Source organism: Cololabis saira, chromosome 5 (genome assembly GCF_033807715.1).
Source record: "Cololabis saira isolate AMF1-May2022 chromosome 5, fColSai1.1, whole genome shotgun sequence".
NCBI lineage: Eukaryota > Metazoa > Chordata > Actinopteri > Beloniformes > Belonidae > Cololabis > Cololabis saira.
In genome coordinates, this window is record NC_084591.1 from 45,424,528 (window position 1) to 45,444,633 (window position 20,106).

The window sequence follows — 20,106 nt, forward strand, 5'->3', positions numbered from 1 at the left end:
ACTATACACTAATTTGTATAAATATATATCATTTTTACAAAAATAACCTGTTTAATACCAGATGTAAGCTCTATCATAAATATAATATAACTATGATATAAATATAATACGTATATCTAAGTATATAAACATACAAAGACAACATGACAAAATAGCAGAACACAAACAGCTGCAGATCTTTAAACACAGTCTTCACTTTTATACCTCAAATAAACCATTTCTTTATATTTCTTCTTAAATTGTTTTATGTTTGTACATTCTTTTAACTCCAAATTCAAACCATTCCACAGTTTAATTCCACAAACTGATACACAAAAACTTAAGAGATTACCACGGAACTGTGTGACACATTGGGTTTTATTTTTTTGGGGGGGTTGTTTTTGATCCTTTATCCATCCTCCAAAAAAATTCTAAATGTTTTAAGCGTTGCAAGGCGCTGAGGCTCAGGTCAAAATGGCCCAAGCCAGAGCGAAGGCCCTCAGTTCCCCCAGAGAACTTTCCTTACCATTATCACCTTCCAAGGGTTAAGGCTAATGAAGCATAACTTAGCTACTCGCCACATTTGTATTTGAAACACCCATCTAAAGATGAAAACTCAAGAAACTTGTATATCTAGGAAATTCATTTAAAATAATGTATTTTTCTCTGGGGCCGAGCCCAATCATCCACTCTGAGATACTGGAGCCTTTCACTTCACTGGATCATTTTATTATTTGGAAATCTCCGCTGAGTTTGTTTAAATTGAGCCAAGCAAGCTCAACTAATAAACTAAAGCTAAGAGACAGTTTCTCTATGGTGAGCATTTGCTGGTGACAACAGGTTTTATTTGAGGGAAGAAGGTCAGGGAGCGAGAATGTCCATCCAACCACCAGTAAAGAATGGTTAACCCGATCCTCACAGCTGCCTTCGGTGAGCGTTTGTAAAAGCTCCTGGTGTAAAATGGTCCCTGTAGAGGTTCCTCCTCCAGGCCTCAAACAATTTAACCTGAACCCTAACCCTACCAGTACCGCGACGGGGTGAGGACTGGGGTCATGTCAAGTACGGCTCATGTGTTTCATTCAGCAGTAATTACTAAGAAGCTATAAATAATCAAATATGTTAACTGGTTTAACTCACAAAATCTGGACCAAATACTTGTTCAAGGTCTGTCCACACATCTGTGGTTGTTATTGTGTAGCTTATATCAAAGTAAGTCATTGAAATTGCTCCACACATATTTCAAGATCCGGGGCAGAGGCAGTCAAACCATTGACAGCAGACATCTGGCTGTATCTGCAGTCACACACTTGACACACTCATATCCTGAACCACTCTAATAATTCAGGCTATTCACATCATAAATACACATGAGCACAGTGCTGCTGCCAAAGTCGTTTCCAACTGCTTACACTGGACACACTGGTTCTGCAGCTTGTCATACCAGCATGTCATCAGACCCCAATGATTCTCAATAATTTAGTTGGGTCTAATTTAATGATTCCACCAGGGGAAATTATCATTTTTCATTAAACGGATAAGGTGAAAAGTGCTGCTTAATGCCAGCAAATCTCACATCTATTTATACACTTAATTCTCATCATAACTAAATTGATACACAGTGAGTGTAAAAAGGCAAGGCAAGGCAAGTTTATTTATATAGCACAATTCAACACAAGGTAATTCAAGACAAGACATAATTAGACAGTAAATAACAAATACGATTGAATAAAATTATGAATAAGATAATAAGAAAATAAGTAAAATAATAAAAAGCAAAAAAAAAGTCTGAATGTCCCTTTTAAACTGCAGGTTTTTAAATATAAAGATAGAAAACAAGCAACAACACATGAAAGGCGTTGCATCTTTAACGTGATCTTCCAACAAACGGCACCAAGATATCTTGGAACAAAACCTTCTGGCGATTGTGAGAAGTTGCACATAAAAGGGATTTTAACATTCCAACATGTCGGTGACCCAAACCACACATGAAAATCAACTAGCTTGACAAAAGGAAAATTAAAGTTGTGGGAAGGCTCAGTCAACACCCAGACTTCAATCCCACTGAAAACCTCTGGAATGACCTAAATAGAGCCATTAACCTGCATGTACACATCTATGTGATTTATGCAATCATGAATCTTTATTCATGAGTCATTATGGCAGGACAAGTTTATTTCTACAGTACAGTTCAACAACAAGCTTATTCAAAGTGCTCTACAGAAACATTAAAACCTCACATAAATAAAAAGCCTTATTTAAAATGTAAACAAAAAAGAAAGAAAGAACAGATCAAATCAATAGTTAAAATATGAATACGTTTTGAAACTCCAGCTTAAAAGTAGCAGTGCCGGTTTAGAGCTTTATTCAGATGCAGCTGAGAACAGGTGAGTCTGATTGTTTCAGCTGATCTGAGGCTTTCTGGGAGTTTGTTCCAGACATGTGGAGCACAGAAGCTGAATGCAGCTTCTCCATGTCTGGTTCTGACTCTGGGAACTGATAAAAAACCAGATCCAGATGACCTTTTTAAAAATTGTATATTAAAAAAAAAATTTACTCTCTTATGTTTTTATTAATCATGTCTGCTCCTGTGAATGCTCTGATGAGCATAATCAGAGCATTCACAGGAGCAATGTTTGTGTTTTGCTTATTTTTCTATTAAGAATGATGCCAATACAGTTTCTTTGCAATCATTTAAATAATTTTCCCTGCTGCACCGAAACACCAAATTTTATGGCTCCCCCACCTGTTTAATCCCACTTTAACAACTGTGTAGAAGGAAGTTGGTTGGTTTAAGAGTATTTTATGTTTTTCTTTGTCTTATTTATGTGTTTTTTTTTAAATGGACACACTATAACAGCAGTTAATAAGTTTACAAGTTACAAATGATAAAGATGCAGCCCTGTGCTGGTCCTAGTGCTAGTGTTGGTGCTAGCGCTAGTGCTGGTGCTAGAGCCAGTTCCTTACAAAAATTGTATATATGTTAATAAGAGTTGTCAATTATCTATTTATTGTACAGTGAGCGGAAATAACCGAGTCAAATTCCCTGTCTTGTTTGACCTGACTTGGCCAAATGAACATGATTCTGATTCTGATTCTGGAAGGTTCATACTGGGTCAGGAGTTCTCTGTTGTATTCTAGTCCTGGACCATTCAGTGGTTTGTAGACTAGTGTGCGTGTGTGCGTGCATAGGAGGCAAATGGACTGAGCATCTTTAACCTTTATATACCTTTATTCATCCCACAAGGGGAAATGAGTCCTCAGCACTAGTTAGACTAGGAGCAGGTTAGGGCTAGGGTTAGGGCTAGGGTTAAGGCTAGGGTTAGGTTAGTGATTACCGACCCCTGAGGGGAACCAATACGCTTCTGCCTCCTACGCTCGTTAGCGATTCCAGAGATAGCTGAAGGTAGTGTTGCACTCTCACTCGTACATCCTGTTTGAGATCCGTATGCACTAAAGTACTTTGTCAGTGGGGTATGGCATGGTACCTCTGAGTTAGCATCAGAGTTTTGTTTTGAGATGTGCTGTATGGTGTATGAGGATAACTGGGTACCCCTTATGGTTGTAGTCGGATTATGGAGGATCCAGTATCTTCGTATGTGGCTAGTGTGTGCATTTTGAGAGGAGAGTTGTGAGTTTAGAAGGGGGGGGGGGGTGGGTTGGGTTGATAGTCCGGAGAGGAGAGATTAGGGTTAGGGTTAAGGGTTGGGGTTAGGGTTAAGGGTTAGGATTTGGGCTAAGGGTTAGGTTAAGCGTTAGGGTTAAGGGTTAGGGTTAAGGGTTAGTGTTCGGATTTGGGCTAAGAGGGTTAGGGTTTATGGTTAGGGTTTAGGGTTAGGGTCAGGGTTTGGGCTAAGGGTTAAGGTTAAGGGTTAGGGTTATGATTTGGGCTAAGAGTGTTAGGGTTAAGGTCAGGGTTTGGGGTTTTGGTTTAGGTTAGGCTTTGGGCTGAGGGCTGGATTAAGGTTAAGTTTAGCATTGAGGTTAGGATTTGGAATGTGTCAGATGAATGTAAAGGAGGAATGAGGACTCCTTGTGGCTGGGATGTGTCAGGTGCGTGCAGGCGAGGTATGACGCCTCGTTGAAATATGTCAGGTGAATGTAAGTGAGGCATGGGGACCGCTGGTGGTTGGGCAGACGAGGTATGATGAAATGTGTCAGATGAATGTAAGTGAGGCATGGGGACCTCTGGTGGTTGGGATGTATCAGGTGCGTGTATTTGCGTTTTGTAAGTAAATCGGAAGTTTTTAAGATAATCAAAAATATTTAAGAAAAGGTGTTTAGGGTTTTAAAGTAGATCTGAATTTATTGAGATGATGACCCTGTTTGTTTGGAGGTCGGTTTTGAGTGTATTAACTCCTAGTTTAGTGTAACCTTAATTATTATCCCTCCTGGAGGCCCGGGTGGGATAGTAATAATGGTACCTAATGGAAATTTCTGGACTTTTCTTCAGTGGTATGCCAACGTATCAACAGATGTTTCGGCCGCTTAGGGCTAGGGTTAGTGTTAGGGTTAGGGCTAGGGTTAGGGCTAGGGCTAGGGTTAGGCAAGCCTACTGTGCTGAAGGGAATAGGATGGGGGCAGTGGGAGCACGGGTTAGGGCTAGGGTTAGGGTTAGGGTTAGGCAAGTCTACCATGCTGAAGGGAAAAGGGTTATGGTTAGGGTTAGGGTTTGGGCAATTATCTATTTATTGTACAGTGAGCGAAAATAACCGAGTCAAATTCCCTGTCTTGTTTGACCTGACTTGGCCAATTGAACATGATTCTGATTCTGATTCTGGAAGGTTCATACTCGGTCAGGAGTTCTCGGTTGTATTCTGGTCCTGGACCATTCAGTGGTTTGTAAACTAGTGTGCGTGTGTGCGTGCATAGGGGGCAAATGGACTGAGCATCTTTAACCTTTATATACCTTTATTCATCCCACAAGGGGAAATGAGTCCTCAGCACTAGTTAGACTAGGAGCAGGTTAGGGTTAGGGCTAGGGTTAGGGCTAGGGCTAGGGTTAGGGCTAGGGTTAGGGTTAGGCAAGCCTACTGTGCTGAAGGGAAAAGGATGGGGGCAGTGGGAGCACAGTTTTGGGTTAGGGCTAGGGTTAGGGTTAGGGTTAGGCAAGCCTACTGTGCTGAAGGGAAAAGGATGGGGCAGTGGGAGCACGGTCGTCTCTCATGCAAGCGACCGGGGTTCGAACCCCAAGCAGGACCAGAAGGACGGACAGAGGGAGATCCATGGCAGGGCGAAAAAAAACCCCAATGAACTAAACAAGCACGCAGGGGGTGGCTGTGGGTGCGGGGTTGAACTTTTGGTGGATGATTTGTCATTCAATCCCCCCGGTGCAGCAGTCCCCAAAGCTATTTTTCACTCTGGTCGTCTCGGCTTCTATGTTTCTGTACCGTGGTACAGACAGTCCACTTCCTGGGTGGGTGGGGCTGGCGGCGATACGTTGAGCCTTCCTCTGCATCTGGCCAGCATGTACCAACTCCAAGTCTAGCACATTTTAGCTGCGCAAAGAAGAGTCTTTGTTGAACCTTCTTCACCAGGTGAGCTGTATTCAGGGACCAGGACCAGGCGCCTCAGGTTCAAACGTTATGTAGATTTCAAGTATCCTTGCCTAGAGAGCAAGAAAAAATGTCAGACGTTCAAAAATACGTGCGAACGTCCGAATCCATAGATGTTTTCTTTAAACATCACAATCAACGTGAAATTGAACGTGGATGCGTGGCTGGACACTCCTGCCTGTCTGCTCCTTCAAGTAGATCAAATTGAATATGATCATGGGCATAAATATCCATGAAAAACTGTAGATCATCCAGAGCAAGTCTGCTGATGATCCAGTCTTGATCCTGGACCAGCCGATCAGCCTGGTCCCTGAAGACTCTCCTGATGATCCAGATCCTGTACCAGTAGATCAGCGCGCCCCCACAGTTATGTGCGACTTTCCGCAGTAATTTATAGGAAACACATGTAACTGCCTGACCTTGTCATGTTCTAACTAATCTCATGGGACTTGTTCTTAATGAATATGAGGGTCAACACTGATGTCGTCGCAGTGAGAATGAGAGTTCATCTAATTTCATGTGTTCCTGTCAACTGACAGAATTGGCATAACAGTACGCACAAATTCAAGCAAAATACACTTTTTACCATATGACCATGAGCAGGGAAAATGGCGTTCACAAGTTAGGTGTGCCCTGCACTTTCTGTACGTGAGGTCAGGTGATGTAATGATGTCGAGCTATGGTAGTTTTATGTCCCCTAGTTATTCTCTTTTTACTTTGGATTTCTGCTTGTTGGAACATCACATTAAAGATGTAAAAAGACTGATATTGATGTTGTTACTGAATTCCTGCATCTTCAAAAAAAAAAAACACCATTTCATAAGGGTGTGATCACGTTTTATATCTTCTATAAACCCTCCCAAGCATCTCCAAAACTAATGAAACCACATCATAAAAGATGACTGATGATTTTTTGAGACTGGACGCTGACCTCTATCCGTGTTTGTGTGTGTGAAAGGCTGAACGAGACTGTCAGAGTAGCGGGGGGGTCAGAGGCTGACCGGAGGCTGGATCTCCTGGCTGCCATGGAAGGAATCACACAGATGAAAGAGATTCAGTGAGTTGTTTTGTTTTTAATGATCATTATCATTATTTTTACGTGCTTCTTATTCACAAATGTGAATATCACCACGTGTCATTAGGAAAGTGACTGGCTTCAGCAAGGTTTCGATTTTGTCCCCCTCAGATTGGGCTGCTGGAGACTTTCTGATGGAGGGGTGCAACAACTGAGCAGACTCCTTTGGAACTGGACACAGCTCAGGACACTCTGGTAATGGCTGTTCATAGGATGATGTTGTACATTTACACTTGACTTTGAAAATCAATATAAAGCAACATTGTGTGAACATACTTTTCTGAAATGATTATTTAATTTGATGTTATGGTCACAGCTACTGCTATTTATGCTCTTGTCTACATAAAAAAGGCCAATATTTTCAGCGTTTTGGTTTATGTTTTGGAGAATCTGTTCATGGAGAAGGTATTTGCTACAGATTTTGAACTAGGACCTCTCAGGTAATCACATAGCAAAAAGTGATTTGTTATTTTAAAGAAAAGGAAATAACAATCTAAAACGTTTTCTTCCCTCAGCTACTTTCATCTGTGTAATAATCTCCTATTGTAACTGACTGCTTGGCATTTTCAAGATGAGCTCAGAAGTAGAAAGAAAATCTACTTAGTTTTCTAGACTTGCCCTTCGGTCAAATTCGGTCAGCCACTTTATTCGTCCTGGCCGCAGGACTCGTCTCGGGGTGGGAGGTCCTGCGTAGGACGTGATTCACTTTCCATTATAGTTTCTTCTTTCTTTTGTAAATTTTTTTTAATATTTGTAAAAAAAATTTAATCTTTATTTGTCAGTATATATCGCCCCCCCCGCGCTAGTATGTGTCACTATTCAGGATCCAACGTGCCACACATCACACATGAATGGACTCAGATAAAATATCAATATTATATATATATATATGTATATATATATATATATATATATATATATATATATATATATATATATATATATATATATATATATATATATATATATATATAATATCAAATATTTTTTTTAAATAATTTTTTTACCTCTGGTACTATTTTAATTACATTTTTACAGTTATGAATGAAATCAAATGCTAAAAAAAGACAAGAATGTATTTTGTTTATTGCAGCTTTTGTGGGGAAAAGTCCTTTTAAGGTTACTTTGGCATGTGGTGTGAACTTAGCATAGATGCAGTATATGAACAAAAGATTTTAAAAAAAAAACACTTGAATGTGGCGTGGTGTTAGAAGTAAAACAAAAACAAAAACATATTATCATTTTTACTGTGTTCCTCCTCCAGTCTCTCAAAGAATCTCATTGGTGATGAATCTGGAGTGAAGCTGCTTGATGCTTTGAAGCGTTGTAGCCACTTGGAGGAGCTCAAGTAAGAAAACAAGTTTATGTTTAGGTCCACCTTTTACAAAATCTAAGTGCTCATGCTGCGTTTTCTTTCAAAATAAATGTCTCATTTTTAGATTTTTTTTTATCATTTCAGCATATTTGTTAGAGAGGGCTTATACATATTTTATACGTATCTTTTCCAGCTTATCGAGCAATCGTCTTGGTGACCTCACCGCCGCCAGGATGGCCCTCGTTCTACCATCACTAACCCACCTCGCTGTCTTAGAGTAAGTCACAACTAGCTGTAGCTGTCATTGAAAAGTACTTGTACTACCTCTGTCTTTCCAAAGTTTTCTCTTCATATGCACCTTCATTTTCACCAGTATTTCAGAAAACCGTATTGGACCTGAAGGGTCGGTTCATCTGTCTGAAGCAATAATGAGCTTAAAGAGCCTCACCAAGTTTCAGTAAGACTCATCTGCTTCTCTTAGTTTGATAATCCCGATGTAGCAGAGTACCTAGATGTACTAACAATCTTTTGTATCACCCTTTAGTCTGACCTCTGTTGGGAACTCACAACTAAATACTGTTGCTGCCAGTTTGCTCCACTGTCCCATCATACAAGATCTGGGGTGAGGGTCCAAGAAAATTACCATCAGTTCAATAAAATACGTCTTAGAAAGATTTTATTTACTTTCAATTTAATTTTGAATGGCATTGTCCATTTGAGAGTCTAAACTGTTTTACATCGTTTTTGTGTGCCTCCAAGTAAATTGTTGTTACTATAAAATAGTCAATTTGTAGTTCTTTCAAAACCTTTCAGTGTTCATTATTATCACACCTTGTTTGATCATAGAAAAATAGCTTTTGACTCTGTTTTCAATCCAGGACAGTTGTGCTACCTGTCTGTAACCGTCTGTGTCTCGTTCTAGTCTGGGATGGAACAACTGCGGTGATGATGTGGTGCTGGAGCTGGCCGGAGTTCTGCCTTTCTGCCATAAACTGACTCGAATAGAGTAGGTTGGATTAATTTTGATTTTGAAGATTTTATTTTGAACATGCATGATAAAAAAGCGTACAAAAAAGTGAAAAAACAGAATACATATATATATATATATATATATATATATATATATATATATATATATATATATATATATATATATATATATATATATATATATATATATATATATATATATATATATAAAAACAAAATCAAGTAGCAGCAGATTGAGCTAGGTACATTGTGTTTATTGATCTGTATCTGTATTGTGCTATCGTTTTTACTAATTAACCACTTATTCAAATGTGAATGACTCCACAGACTAAAATGTGCAGTTCTTGTTTCAGGATGTCAGTCACAATGTGTTTATGTCTTCTAGTCTGGAGTGTAACAGTGTGAGTGTGAGTGGAGTGGATGCCCTGGTTAGAGCAATGAGGTCCTGCCCTGGTCTCCACGTCGTCAGGTAAACTCTTCTGACCAATGTCTAACCCCTTCAGTCACCTGCTATACCCTCTTCCCTTTTTATCAACACACATTATTCATTTTAGCAACAAAAAAATAAAATCTTTCCATTTTAGGTTGTGGAGGAATAAAGTTTCACAGAATGAAGCTCAGAGGCTTTGTTTGAGGGAGAAGAGGTTGAATTTTTCATCCACCTAATCTGGAGAAGAAGCCAGCATTGATCAGCACCTGCAGACGCGGATCAAGCAACCACAGCAAGATGCAGCTTCAGCTTTAAACTCAGATGAACCTCCACTCCCCTGCTGAGTAACAATTAGAAGAGTTTTCATTCCTTTTGGCATTTTTGCATAAATGCCCTTCATTTGTGATTTTAAGTCATTGAACCTTAAAAGTTCCAAAAACAGGCCACAGAAGCATTGCAAAAAAACTTATAAGTCAGTTTAGACAAAGTTAGGTTTCAGAAACCTTAAGTTGTGCAAAAGTGTGGCGAGCTTGCAGCTGGCAGAGAGATGACTTAAAAATTCCATCATAAACTGAAACAAAATGCCACTTCAAAATACCTTGCCAGGTTATGCGAGAGAAAAACAATTCCATGAAGAATGTATGCACTGATTTAATAAGTCACTTTGCACTGTAGTGTGTTTACAACAAATGGAGGCCACATAGGTGAAAACACTATTACTCATGAACCCACAGGAAAGACTGAAGATCAGCATGGACATGGTCATTTTAGGTTGTGGTCTCTTTCAAAATTACATATTTATTTCTGCTATCTTGAATAGGAACTTCTCGAACATGAGAACTTAATGTTTCAGGTTATTTCTCAGCAGTTTGGAGATAGTATGTTGATGCTGTTATGAGATCTATGCACCTTGTTTAATATCATTATTTTTTCTGTTGACATTTTACTGTCATTTTTTTTTGACGATATACATGTTTTGCTTAAATGTTGACAGAGCACAAACTCATCAAAACTTGTTTGTATGATGAGACTGATTGAGGTTTAAACTGGGGTTTTTTTTAACAATAAAGAGGTGATTCATTAATGATACTGTCTGACAGCGTTCTTGTACCTCGTTCTTGCGTGACAGACTGACGCCAGCAGGGGGCGCTGATGTAGCAGCTGTGGCCGTAAACCATCATTTTTCCTATGGCTCCCTCTGGTGGTTAAAATGGCGGTGCACATGTGCCGCCGTGACAGGAATGAAAACACACGGTGACGGCGTTTAAAAGACAACAAAAAACATTACTTATCATTTTAAAAGATAAACAGTAACACACAAAATGTTGGTATGTATTTATTGGGGATTTTTTTTAATATGTTAATTACCTTAAAACAATTCAAATCCTTTCTGTCAGTGGAGAATGAAACAGAATGGATTCAGAATTAAAACAATGTCCAAATATTAACCAGTTTAAAAAACAAAGATAAAAACATGATTTTCACAAGGTACAAAGAGGAAGGGGTTTAGCGGCCTTTAGCACTATTGGGTGAATGGGTAGATTTGTTTATATTTTTGTACGGGTGTATGTGTATGTGTATGTATATGTATATGTATATATATATATATATATATATATATATATATATATATATATATATATATGTGTGTGTGTGTGTGTGTGTGAATACGTGTGTAAGTAGATATAGGTAGATATAGATATAGAACAGATGGAGTTACAGTTTTTCACAATTGTTTAAACACATTTATTGGAACATCAGACACAATGTGCACAACCTGAAACTCATGTTTCAGGTGGCTGAACCAATCCTGCTGAACTCCAAGCACATTTACTGCTCTAGACTCAAATTACCATTCCATACCACACATTTCTCATAACACTACACATAATTCCCAATACCCTGCACACTCTTCCTGAATTCCCTCTCTTGCTGTTCACACAGAACACACAGTCAATCACATTTCTAAACTCCAAAGGCTGTTGTGCAATCAGCATTTTGCCATTGAATTCATATTCATTGATGAAGCGGGTTCAACCTTGTAAAAGGAAGGCGCCGAGGGAGGAATATCATTGGCCAGCGTGCCATCACAGAGGTCCCTGGCCAACGTGGAGGGAACATAACAATGTATGCTGCCATCAATTTGATTGATTTGATTTGATATGTTTATTTGTATATATATATATACATACACATATATATATATATATACATACACACATATATATATATATATATATATACATATATATATATATATATATATATACATATATATATATATATATATATATATATATATATATATATACATATATATATATATATATATATATATATATATATATATATATATATATATATATATATATATATATATATATATATATATATATATATATATATATATATGAGAGAGAGAAAGAAAGAAACAAAGTAAATAAATAAGAAAAATAAATAAATGTTGCTCAAACTGGCAAACTGGACTCAATCACCACGGCGTCCTCCATCACCATGCCACCCTTGGCCCCTACAACACTGCACTTCTTCTAGCTTTCCTACTCATAAAATATTACGTATTTGTTGTTACAGTAAAGAATTGTGTGTTGTTTTCTATTTGAGTAGCCTATACATAAGTACACACGTAATGCGTGTGTACTTATACGTAATGCGGTGGACAATGGATGGATGAATGGATGGATGGATACATAAGTACACTATATGGTGATATATTACATCCAACAGCTGAAGGCGTAACACTGAACATACAAATGCAGGATTCTACTGAGGCATTCATTCATTCATTCATAGAGTGTTTTCCATTCATACTATAGTGTCTTCCATTCTGCACATTAGTGTTCAGTGGGTGCTTAGAAATGTCTACTCAAATTATGTATGTGTTTGGCATTTGAGAAGGAAATACCATTTAGTGAAGAGTTAACACTGTTTTGAGGGTAGAGTGTGCTTTTGCAAGAGAAGTGTAGGATTTTGCATTTTGTGTGTGAGTTTTGTAATTTTTGTTTAGATTTTTAAGAAAGTGAGGTAGTCTATCAGGAAATGTTTTTAAACAATTGTGAAAAACTGTAATATAGAGATAGTATGGTGTAAATAAGTATAATAAATATTTATATGAGCATGTGTGTACAAATATATAGAAATATTCAACTATGTGTATGTATGTATAGGTAAGTGTGTGAGCACAGTGTGTGAGTATAATTATAGTATAGTTAGTTATTATAAATACGTGTTAATAAATGATTAGTGAATGGTGGTAGGATTAAATAAGTTTACACTTCTTCCTACTCCTTTTTGCACGTGTAAATTAAGATATTAAGTGTTAAAGGATGAAATTCTTTGTTTTGATTTTTCTTATCTTCTCTTTTAATTGTTGTCTTTTACAAGTACAAAATCAAATCAAATATTTGCTTAATACTGTTCTTTTTTTGTTGTTTTGTTTTTGATATAGTCCTCTTTCAAATATATTTCAAAAACTAAAAAAGATGTAAAAAATCTGAATCAAATGGTGAAAGTTTAAAGTTTTGTCAATAGTATATACTTTGAATGGTGTCTCTAGCTGAAAGTATGTTGAATCAGAATCAGAATCAGAATGGCTTTTATTGCCAGGTATGTCAGCACGCACAAGGAATTTGCCTTCGGTTCACTTGGCTCTGCTAAGTAAAAAGAAAAAAGAAACAAAGAATGTAAATATAAACACAAGCAAAAACATTAGTACAAAAAAAATGTATATAAGATTAAAACAGTAGGTCAAATAAATATATAGATATATACACATATGTAACTGTCGGAGAGTTATTGTTTTAGCTGTTTCACACAGACACAGCCTGAGGGAAGAAGCTGCTCTGCTTGTCCTAGCGCCACCCAGAGGGGAGAAGTTCAAAACGCTGGTGACCAGGGTGTGATGGGTCTGCAGAATGTTACCTGCCCGTTTCCTGACTCTGGACAGGTACTAGTACAGGTACAGGGACAGGTACTAGTAAGGTCTAAAAGAGGTGCAAGTTTTTCAAGGATTTGAAGATTTCCCATTACATATCAAAGGGCCTCAGGTTTTAGAAATCCTGGAACATCTTCAATAGTTTAAGAATTTGATGGCCAAAAGTCTGTTTTAATATCTGAATGGCTAAAATAGCTTTAAAAAAAATGTATCTAAAAAAAAAATTGTAAAAACTGGTACTATATACTATAGTACAGTAGATACTATAATAATAATAATTATAGGGACCATTTGCTTATCAAACAGCCACTGCCTGGGTTGTGATTAGACACACGTGCAAATACGAGCCTTTCCAATGTTCCAATGTTTCCAATATCATTTTATTCCTTAGTGTTGAACCAGGTATTGCCACTTGTAACTTTTGTAAACATAAAATAAACAAACATAAATATCCACCTGCTATTTCTTACTTGTTCCATTCGCACGAACGCACAGTCAAAAAAACGTTTTGCCTCCACACAGCCCCCTGTGTGTGATTACACCCTTAAATAGACCGTCCTCAATTGACGGTATCACTACTCCCCCTAGTGGACAGATAGGCTAAAAACAAGATAAACACATTTGATATAACACAAATGGCTCTTACACACCGGCCCCTAATTGTTTATGACAGAAGACAAAACTATTTTTTTTAATTTATAAAACGAGCCATTACCTTCGAAAACGAAACTTTAAACAAAACTTAAAATAGTCAACTTATAAAGAACCATAAACCATATAACTCATATATTTTTTCTAACCGTTGGTATAGTTTCTTTTTTTTTCTTTTAGACAGTTGCTTCACAAAAAAAGACAAATCTTTGTCACGGGTCTTCCGCCTCTCTTTTCCAAGTCTCTTGGGGTTCAGGCCGTTGGCCTTCAGTCTCTGTCTGCTGAACTCCTTGCCGCTTATTCTCACCCCCGTGGTGAGCTGACCCCCTGAAGGCTTGTGCTTCTTCTTGGACCACTTTGGTCTTTCAGTCCTGATTTTCTCCTCCTCCGGTCTGTCTGCCTCGTCTCCCATCATCTGGTGTTCCTCTTTGTGCTTCATTTTCTTTTTCTTGGGGATCAGGATCTCATCCTCCTCCTGCTCTTCCTCCCTTTCCTCCGTGCCATCTGCTACCTCCAGAGTGGAAACTGCGCCACCGTCTTCTGCTCCTCCGTTTTGCTTCGCTATGTTCATGACACGATCTCTTCTCTTCTTCACCACCACCTCATTGTTGAGAATCAGGACACTGCCCTGCTGCTTTTTCTTCCCACTTTGAACAACTGCGGTCAAGCCAGCCGTCATTCGTACTTACGTGGTCAAATTAGCCGCTCCTAAATTTCAGTGGTGTAAAGTAACGAACTACAAGTACTTCGTTATTTTACTTAAGTAAGATTTTTGAGAATTTGTACTTTTATTGATACTTTCATTTTTCAGTACTTTTACTTTTACTTCGTTACATTTTCAAAGAAATAATCGTACTTTTAATCCGCTATATTTAAAATTGGACACGTCGTTACTCGCTACAAATTAAAGAACAGCACAGCGGGGGCTGATTTATGGTTCCGCGTTACACCGGCGCAGAGCTTCAGCGTAGGGTACGCGGCGACGCACTGTCTACGCCGTAGCCTACGGCGTAAGGTGTGCGTCGATTTAACGCGGAACCATGAGGCGGACGGGAAGGAAGGGGGGCGCGTGAATATACCGAGAAGGAGCCGCAGCTCCCGGGAGAGTTGCGCCGCAGAGGCGGGCCGGAAGGCCGGAGGAACCGCCGTCGCGTCGAGTACCGAGGAGGACTGAAGCCTGAATTATGGTTCCGCGTTAAATCGACGCAGAGCCTCGCCGTAGGGTACGTTGGTGTAACGCGGAACCATAAATCAGCCTTGAGCGGCAGCCGACGCGTGTCCATGCGCACCATTCTTTGATTCCACCCCTTCTAAGGTGGTTTTGGCATTTAAAAGTTCAAAAGTCTCATCCTTTATCAGCTGGGGTTGCTTAATGTTGTCACTGCATACTACAGGCTGGGGGTGGACCTGTCAGCGGGGCCAATGGGGTACAGCAGCAGTGATGAGCAAAGGGAGAAATTAAAATGGGGTAATAGAAACAAACGCTAAAGGGGTCAGAATAATATCACCATTATTTAGAGTTGTAAGCAAATTCTTGGATTCTTCATTTCTTTGCAATCCTTTTGAAAATAATTTTGTACTTTGAATTTTGTACTTTGTACTTTGTACTTTGTACTTTTTACTTTTGTACTTAAGTACATTTTAACCCATGTACTTTTTGTACTTTATTATATTTAAGTTGAGGTACTTTTATACTTTTACTTAAGTAATTTTCTTAATGGGTACTTTTTACTTTTACTTAAGTAATTTTCAAGCAGAAAATTTGTACTTTTACTTAAGTACAATATTTTTGTACTTTTTCCACCTCTGCTAAATTTTCATGTGCGCTCCTATTTCAGCCTTTACGGCAAATGAATGAATGTGGCTCAGAAACACGGTGTTTTCAGTTTAGATGTTAATATTTCAATATTTCCACAGTAAAATTGTTTGAAATTCACTGTGCCTGTAGTGATTGTAGTTGTGAAGAGGGCTATATGAGGCATTGGGTGAAATTATGGAATAATTAATTTTTATAGTCTCTGCAAAACAGAACCTGAAGCAAAAAAGGCAATTGACTTTTTTAGAAAAGTAAAGTGTTTGAGGTTTAGATGTTAATATTTCAATATTTGTACAGTAAGAATTTTTGAAATTAAGAATGCTTGTAGTAATTGTAGTTGTGAAGAAGGCTATATAAGGCATTGGGTGAAATTATGGAAGAATTAATTTTTATAGTCTCTGCAAAACAGAACCTGAAGCAAAAAAGGCAATTGACTTTTTTTTTAGAAAAGTAAGGTGTTTGAAGTTTACACCTTATTATTTAAATATTTGTACAGTAAAATTGTTTGAAAGTATGCATGCTTGTAGTGATTCTAGGCGGGAAGAGGGGTATATGAGGTATTGGGTGAAATTATGGGAGAATTCATTTTTATAGTCTCTGAAAAAACAGAACTTGAAGCAAAAAAGGCAAATGCCTTTTTTAGAAAAGTAAAGTGTTTGAAGTTTAGATGTTAATATTTCAATATTTGTACAGTAACATTTTTTGAAATTAAGCATGCTTGTAGTAATTGTAGTTGTGAAGAGGGCTATATGAGGCATTGGGTGAAATTATGGAAGAATTCATTTTTATAGTCTCTGCAAAACAGAACCTGAAGCAAAGAAGGCAATTGACTTTTTTTTAGAAAAGTAAGGTGTTTGAAGTTTACACCTTATTATTTCAATATTTGTACAGTAAAATTGTTTGAAATTATGCATGCTTGTAGTGATTCTAGGCGGGAAGAGGGGTATATGAGGTATTGGGTGAAATTATGGGAGAATTCATTTTTATAGTCTCTGAAAAAACAGAACTTGAAGCAAAAAAGGCGAATGCCTTTTTTAGAAAAGTAAGGTGTTTGAAGTTTAGATGTTAATATTTCAATATTTGTACAATAAAAATGTTTGAGATTCAGCATGCTTTTAGTAGTTGTAGTTGTGAAGAGGGCTATATGAGGCATTTGGTGAAATTATGGGAGAATTAATTTTTATAGTCTCTGCAAAAAAGAACCTGAAACAAAAAAGGCGACTGACCTTTGTAGAAAAGTAAGGTGTTTGAAGTTTAGATGTTAATATTTCAATTTTTCCACAGTAAAATTGTTTGAAATTCACTGTGCCTGTACTAATTGTAGTTGTGAAGAAGGGTATGAGGCATTGGGTGAAATTGTGGGAAAATTGATTTTTATAGTCTGCAAAACAGAACCTGAAGCAAGAAAGACTAATCACTTTTTTAGAAAAGTAAAGTGTTTGAAGTTTAGATGTTAATATTTCAATATTTGTACAGTAACATTTTTTGAAATTAAGCACGCTTGTAGTAATTGTAGTTGTGAAGAGGGCTATATGAGGCATTGGGTGAAACTATGGAAGAATTCATTTTTATAGTCTCTGCAAAACAGAACCTGAAGCAAAAAAGGCAATTTACTTTTTTAGAAAAGTAAGGTGTTTGAAGATTACACGTTATTATTACAATATTTGTACAGTAAAATTGTTTGAAATTAAGCATGTTTGTAGTAATTGTAGTTGTGAAGAGGGGTATATGAGGCATTGGGTGAAATTATAGGAGAATTATTTTTTATAGTCTCTGCAAAACACAACCTGAAGCGAAAAGTAAAGTGTTTGAAGTTTAGATGTTAATATTTCAATTTTTCCACAGTAAGATTGTTTGAAATTCACTGTGCCTGTAGTAATTGTAGTTGCGAAGAGGGGTATATGAGGCATTGGGTGAAATTATGGGAGAATTATTTTTTATAGTCTATGAAAAAAAAGAACTTGAAGCAAAAAAGGCGAATGCCTTTTTTAGAAAAGTAAAGTGTTTTAAGTTTACACCTTAATATTTCAATATTTGTACAGTAAAATTGTTTGAAATTCAGCGTGCTTGTAGTGATTGTAGTTGTGAAGAGGGGTATATGAGGCATTGGGTGAAAGTATGGGAGAATTCATTTTTATAGTCTCTGCAAAACAGAACCTGAAGTAAAAAAAAGATGTTTCATCCTTTTCTTTTACAGTAAGAGTGTGTAAATATTACGGTGAAAGTATGGGTGTAATCAAGGTAATTAAAAATATATATGAAAAAAAAAACATCCGCATTATCTCAAACTCAGTACTTCATATCTTTCTGTTTCTGAGCCGCTTTCATTAATTTGCCGTAAAGTCTGAAATAGGAGCGCACATGAAGATTTAGGAACGGCTGCTTGACCTTTTTGCTTCCAAACAGCCACCTGTGTGTGATTACGCCCTGATTAAATAGACCGTGCTCAATTGATGGTATCACTACTCCCCCTAGTGGGCAGATAGGCTAAAAACAAGATAAACACATTTGAATAATAATAATAAGAAGAAGATTTTGATTTTTAACTCAACTTTATTTTACACATGTACAGTTTTCAGTTAAAAGCACTATTAAAAACAACACATTTCAAAACACTTATTCTTTCACAACTTTTCAATAAATTAACTTTTTAAGAACTGAGTGAAATGTAAAATGTGGTTGTCTTCAACAGTGCATAAAACATTATCATGGCACCAAACCTTTTTAAAAGCTTGTATATCACTGGACATTCTATAGAACTCAAACTCCCGATATATGGACACATCTAGGAGCACAATAAGCAAACAAAGAAGAATTTACACATGCATGAGATGAAATGACAACCTAAATTGGTTTTGGTGGTTTCCTTTGCATCTTTTCACTTTCTGTTTTCAGAGCTATCATTATTATTATCATTACTAGTATTACTATTACTATTATAGTTATTCAAGCTATTATTAATTATTATTATTATTATTATTTTGTGTAGCCTCATGATACTTCATTTCTTCTTTTTGTATATTCTATTCAGTTAAAAGGTGGGCAAGATAAGCTTTATGCTTCAAGCTCAGACCTTTTCGGTCAAAATAATCACAATGTTGACCAGGGAAAAACCTGTGTTATCTTGTTTGTTGATTTTTATGTTTGTGATTGACCGAAATAAACATATATTAACTAACTAATTAACTAACTCCAGCCTCAGCCTGCTGCGGAGGTTACAGCGCCACCATGAGGCTGCATCATGACCTGGCCGCTCCCCAACCCTGTTCCCTCTGGACACAAATGGCCAGCTTTGCTGTGCCAGAAACAAAGTTGAGGAGCTGCCAATTATTTTTGTTCTCTTTTCTTTCTTTATATCCATAAACGAAAACCTTTTTCTGAAAACGGTACATTAAAAGAACTAAAAACTTGAGTTAAAAGAGTGTGGAAATTCAAAAGTCTCTCACACTCGATAAAGAAATTAAAAATCGTTTCAGGGTGACCACAAAACGGGTAGGCGTTTGACACAGCTGGATTAATAACAGAGACCACAGCGTTGCATACTTTTCTTTTATAGTAAGAGTGTGTAAATATTACGGTGGAAGTATGGGTGTCATCAAGGCAATGAAAGAAATATATGAAAAAAAAAAATAATCTGCTTTATCTCAAACTCAGAACTTCATAAATTTCTGTTTTTGAGCCGCATTCATTTGCCGTAAAGGCTGAAATAGGAGCGCACATGAAATTTAGGAGCGGCTGATTTAACCACGTAAATACGAATGACGGCTGGCTGGACCGCAGTCCGGTCTCCACCAGCCGGTTTGCTTGTTGCACCTTCTCTAGAAACATTACGACCGACTTGTTCGTGTGTGTGTGTGTGTGTGTGTGTGTGTGTGTGTGTGTGTGTGTGTGTGTGTGTGTGTGTGTGTGTGTGTGTGTGTGTGTGTGTGTGTGTGTGTGTGTGTGTGCGCACCAACTGAGTTGAAAGCCATAGATGTAGTACCAAATAATACCCATAGGGAGCAGTGTATATCAGTAATCAGCGATTTTCTTTTTACATCATAGTCTCAGTATAAATTACAACTACGTTTCTTTCTTATATATGTTATTATAATAGTTTAACACCTCAGAGATGAAAACTCCAAAAACAAAGAGATTAAATACACGCAAAATGTTAAAACAATTACTGAAAAACCTTCAACAACAAAAAGCTGTAACTTGTTTCTCTGATGAATTGTGGAAATAATTGGAGGTAATTGGCTGTTGGAGTGGACTATAAATATCATGTGATGAAGATAAATATTAATGAATGAATGATGGTTCCTTAAGTAAATATGTCACACAAACGTGTTGACATACATGCACTA

The 20,106-nt window shown here is 37.3% G+C and overlaps 1 protein-coding gene across 2 annotated transcripts in view; it reads left to right on the forward strand.

Annotated features, from left to right (window-relative positions):
- Positions 1-10,419, forward strand: part of nlrc5 (NLR family, CARD domain containing 5) — a 49,384-nt gene extending 38,965 nt beyond the window's left edge. For both annotated transcript variants that reach the window (XM_061722268.1, XM_061722269.1), the window contains 9 exons: positions 6,490-6,588; positions 6,718-6,801; positions 7,871-7,954; positions 8,115-8,198; positions 8,295-8,378; positions 8,466-8,543; positions 8,844-8,927; positions 9,297-9,380; positions 9,496-10,419. In XM_061722268.1, the coding sequence (XP_061578252.1) occupies positions 6,490-6,588; positions 6,718-6,801; positions 7,871-7,954; positions 8,115-8,198; positions 8,295-8,378; positions 8,466-8,543; positions 8,844-8,927; positions 9,297-9,380; positions 9,496-9,577 (763 nt within the window). In that variant the 3' untranslated portion in view covers positions 9,578-10,419. The remainder of the gene's footprint in view (positions 1-6,489; positions 6,589-6,717; positions 6,802-7,870; positions 7,955-8,114; positions 8,199-8,294; positions 8,379-8,465; positions 8,544-8,843; positions 8,928-9,296; positions 9,381-9,495) is intronic.
- The last annotated feature ends 9,687 nt before the right edge of the window (positions 10,420-20,106 follow it).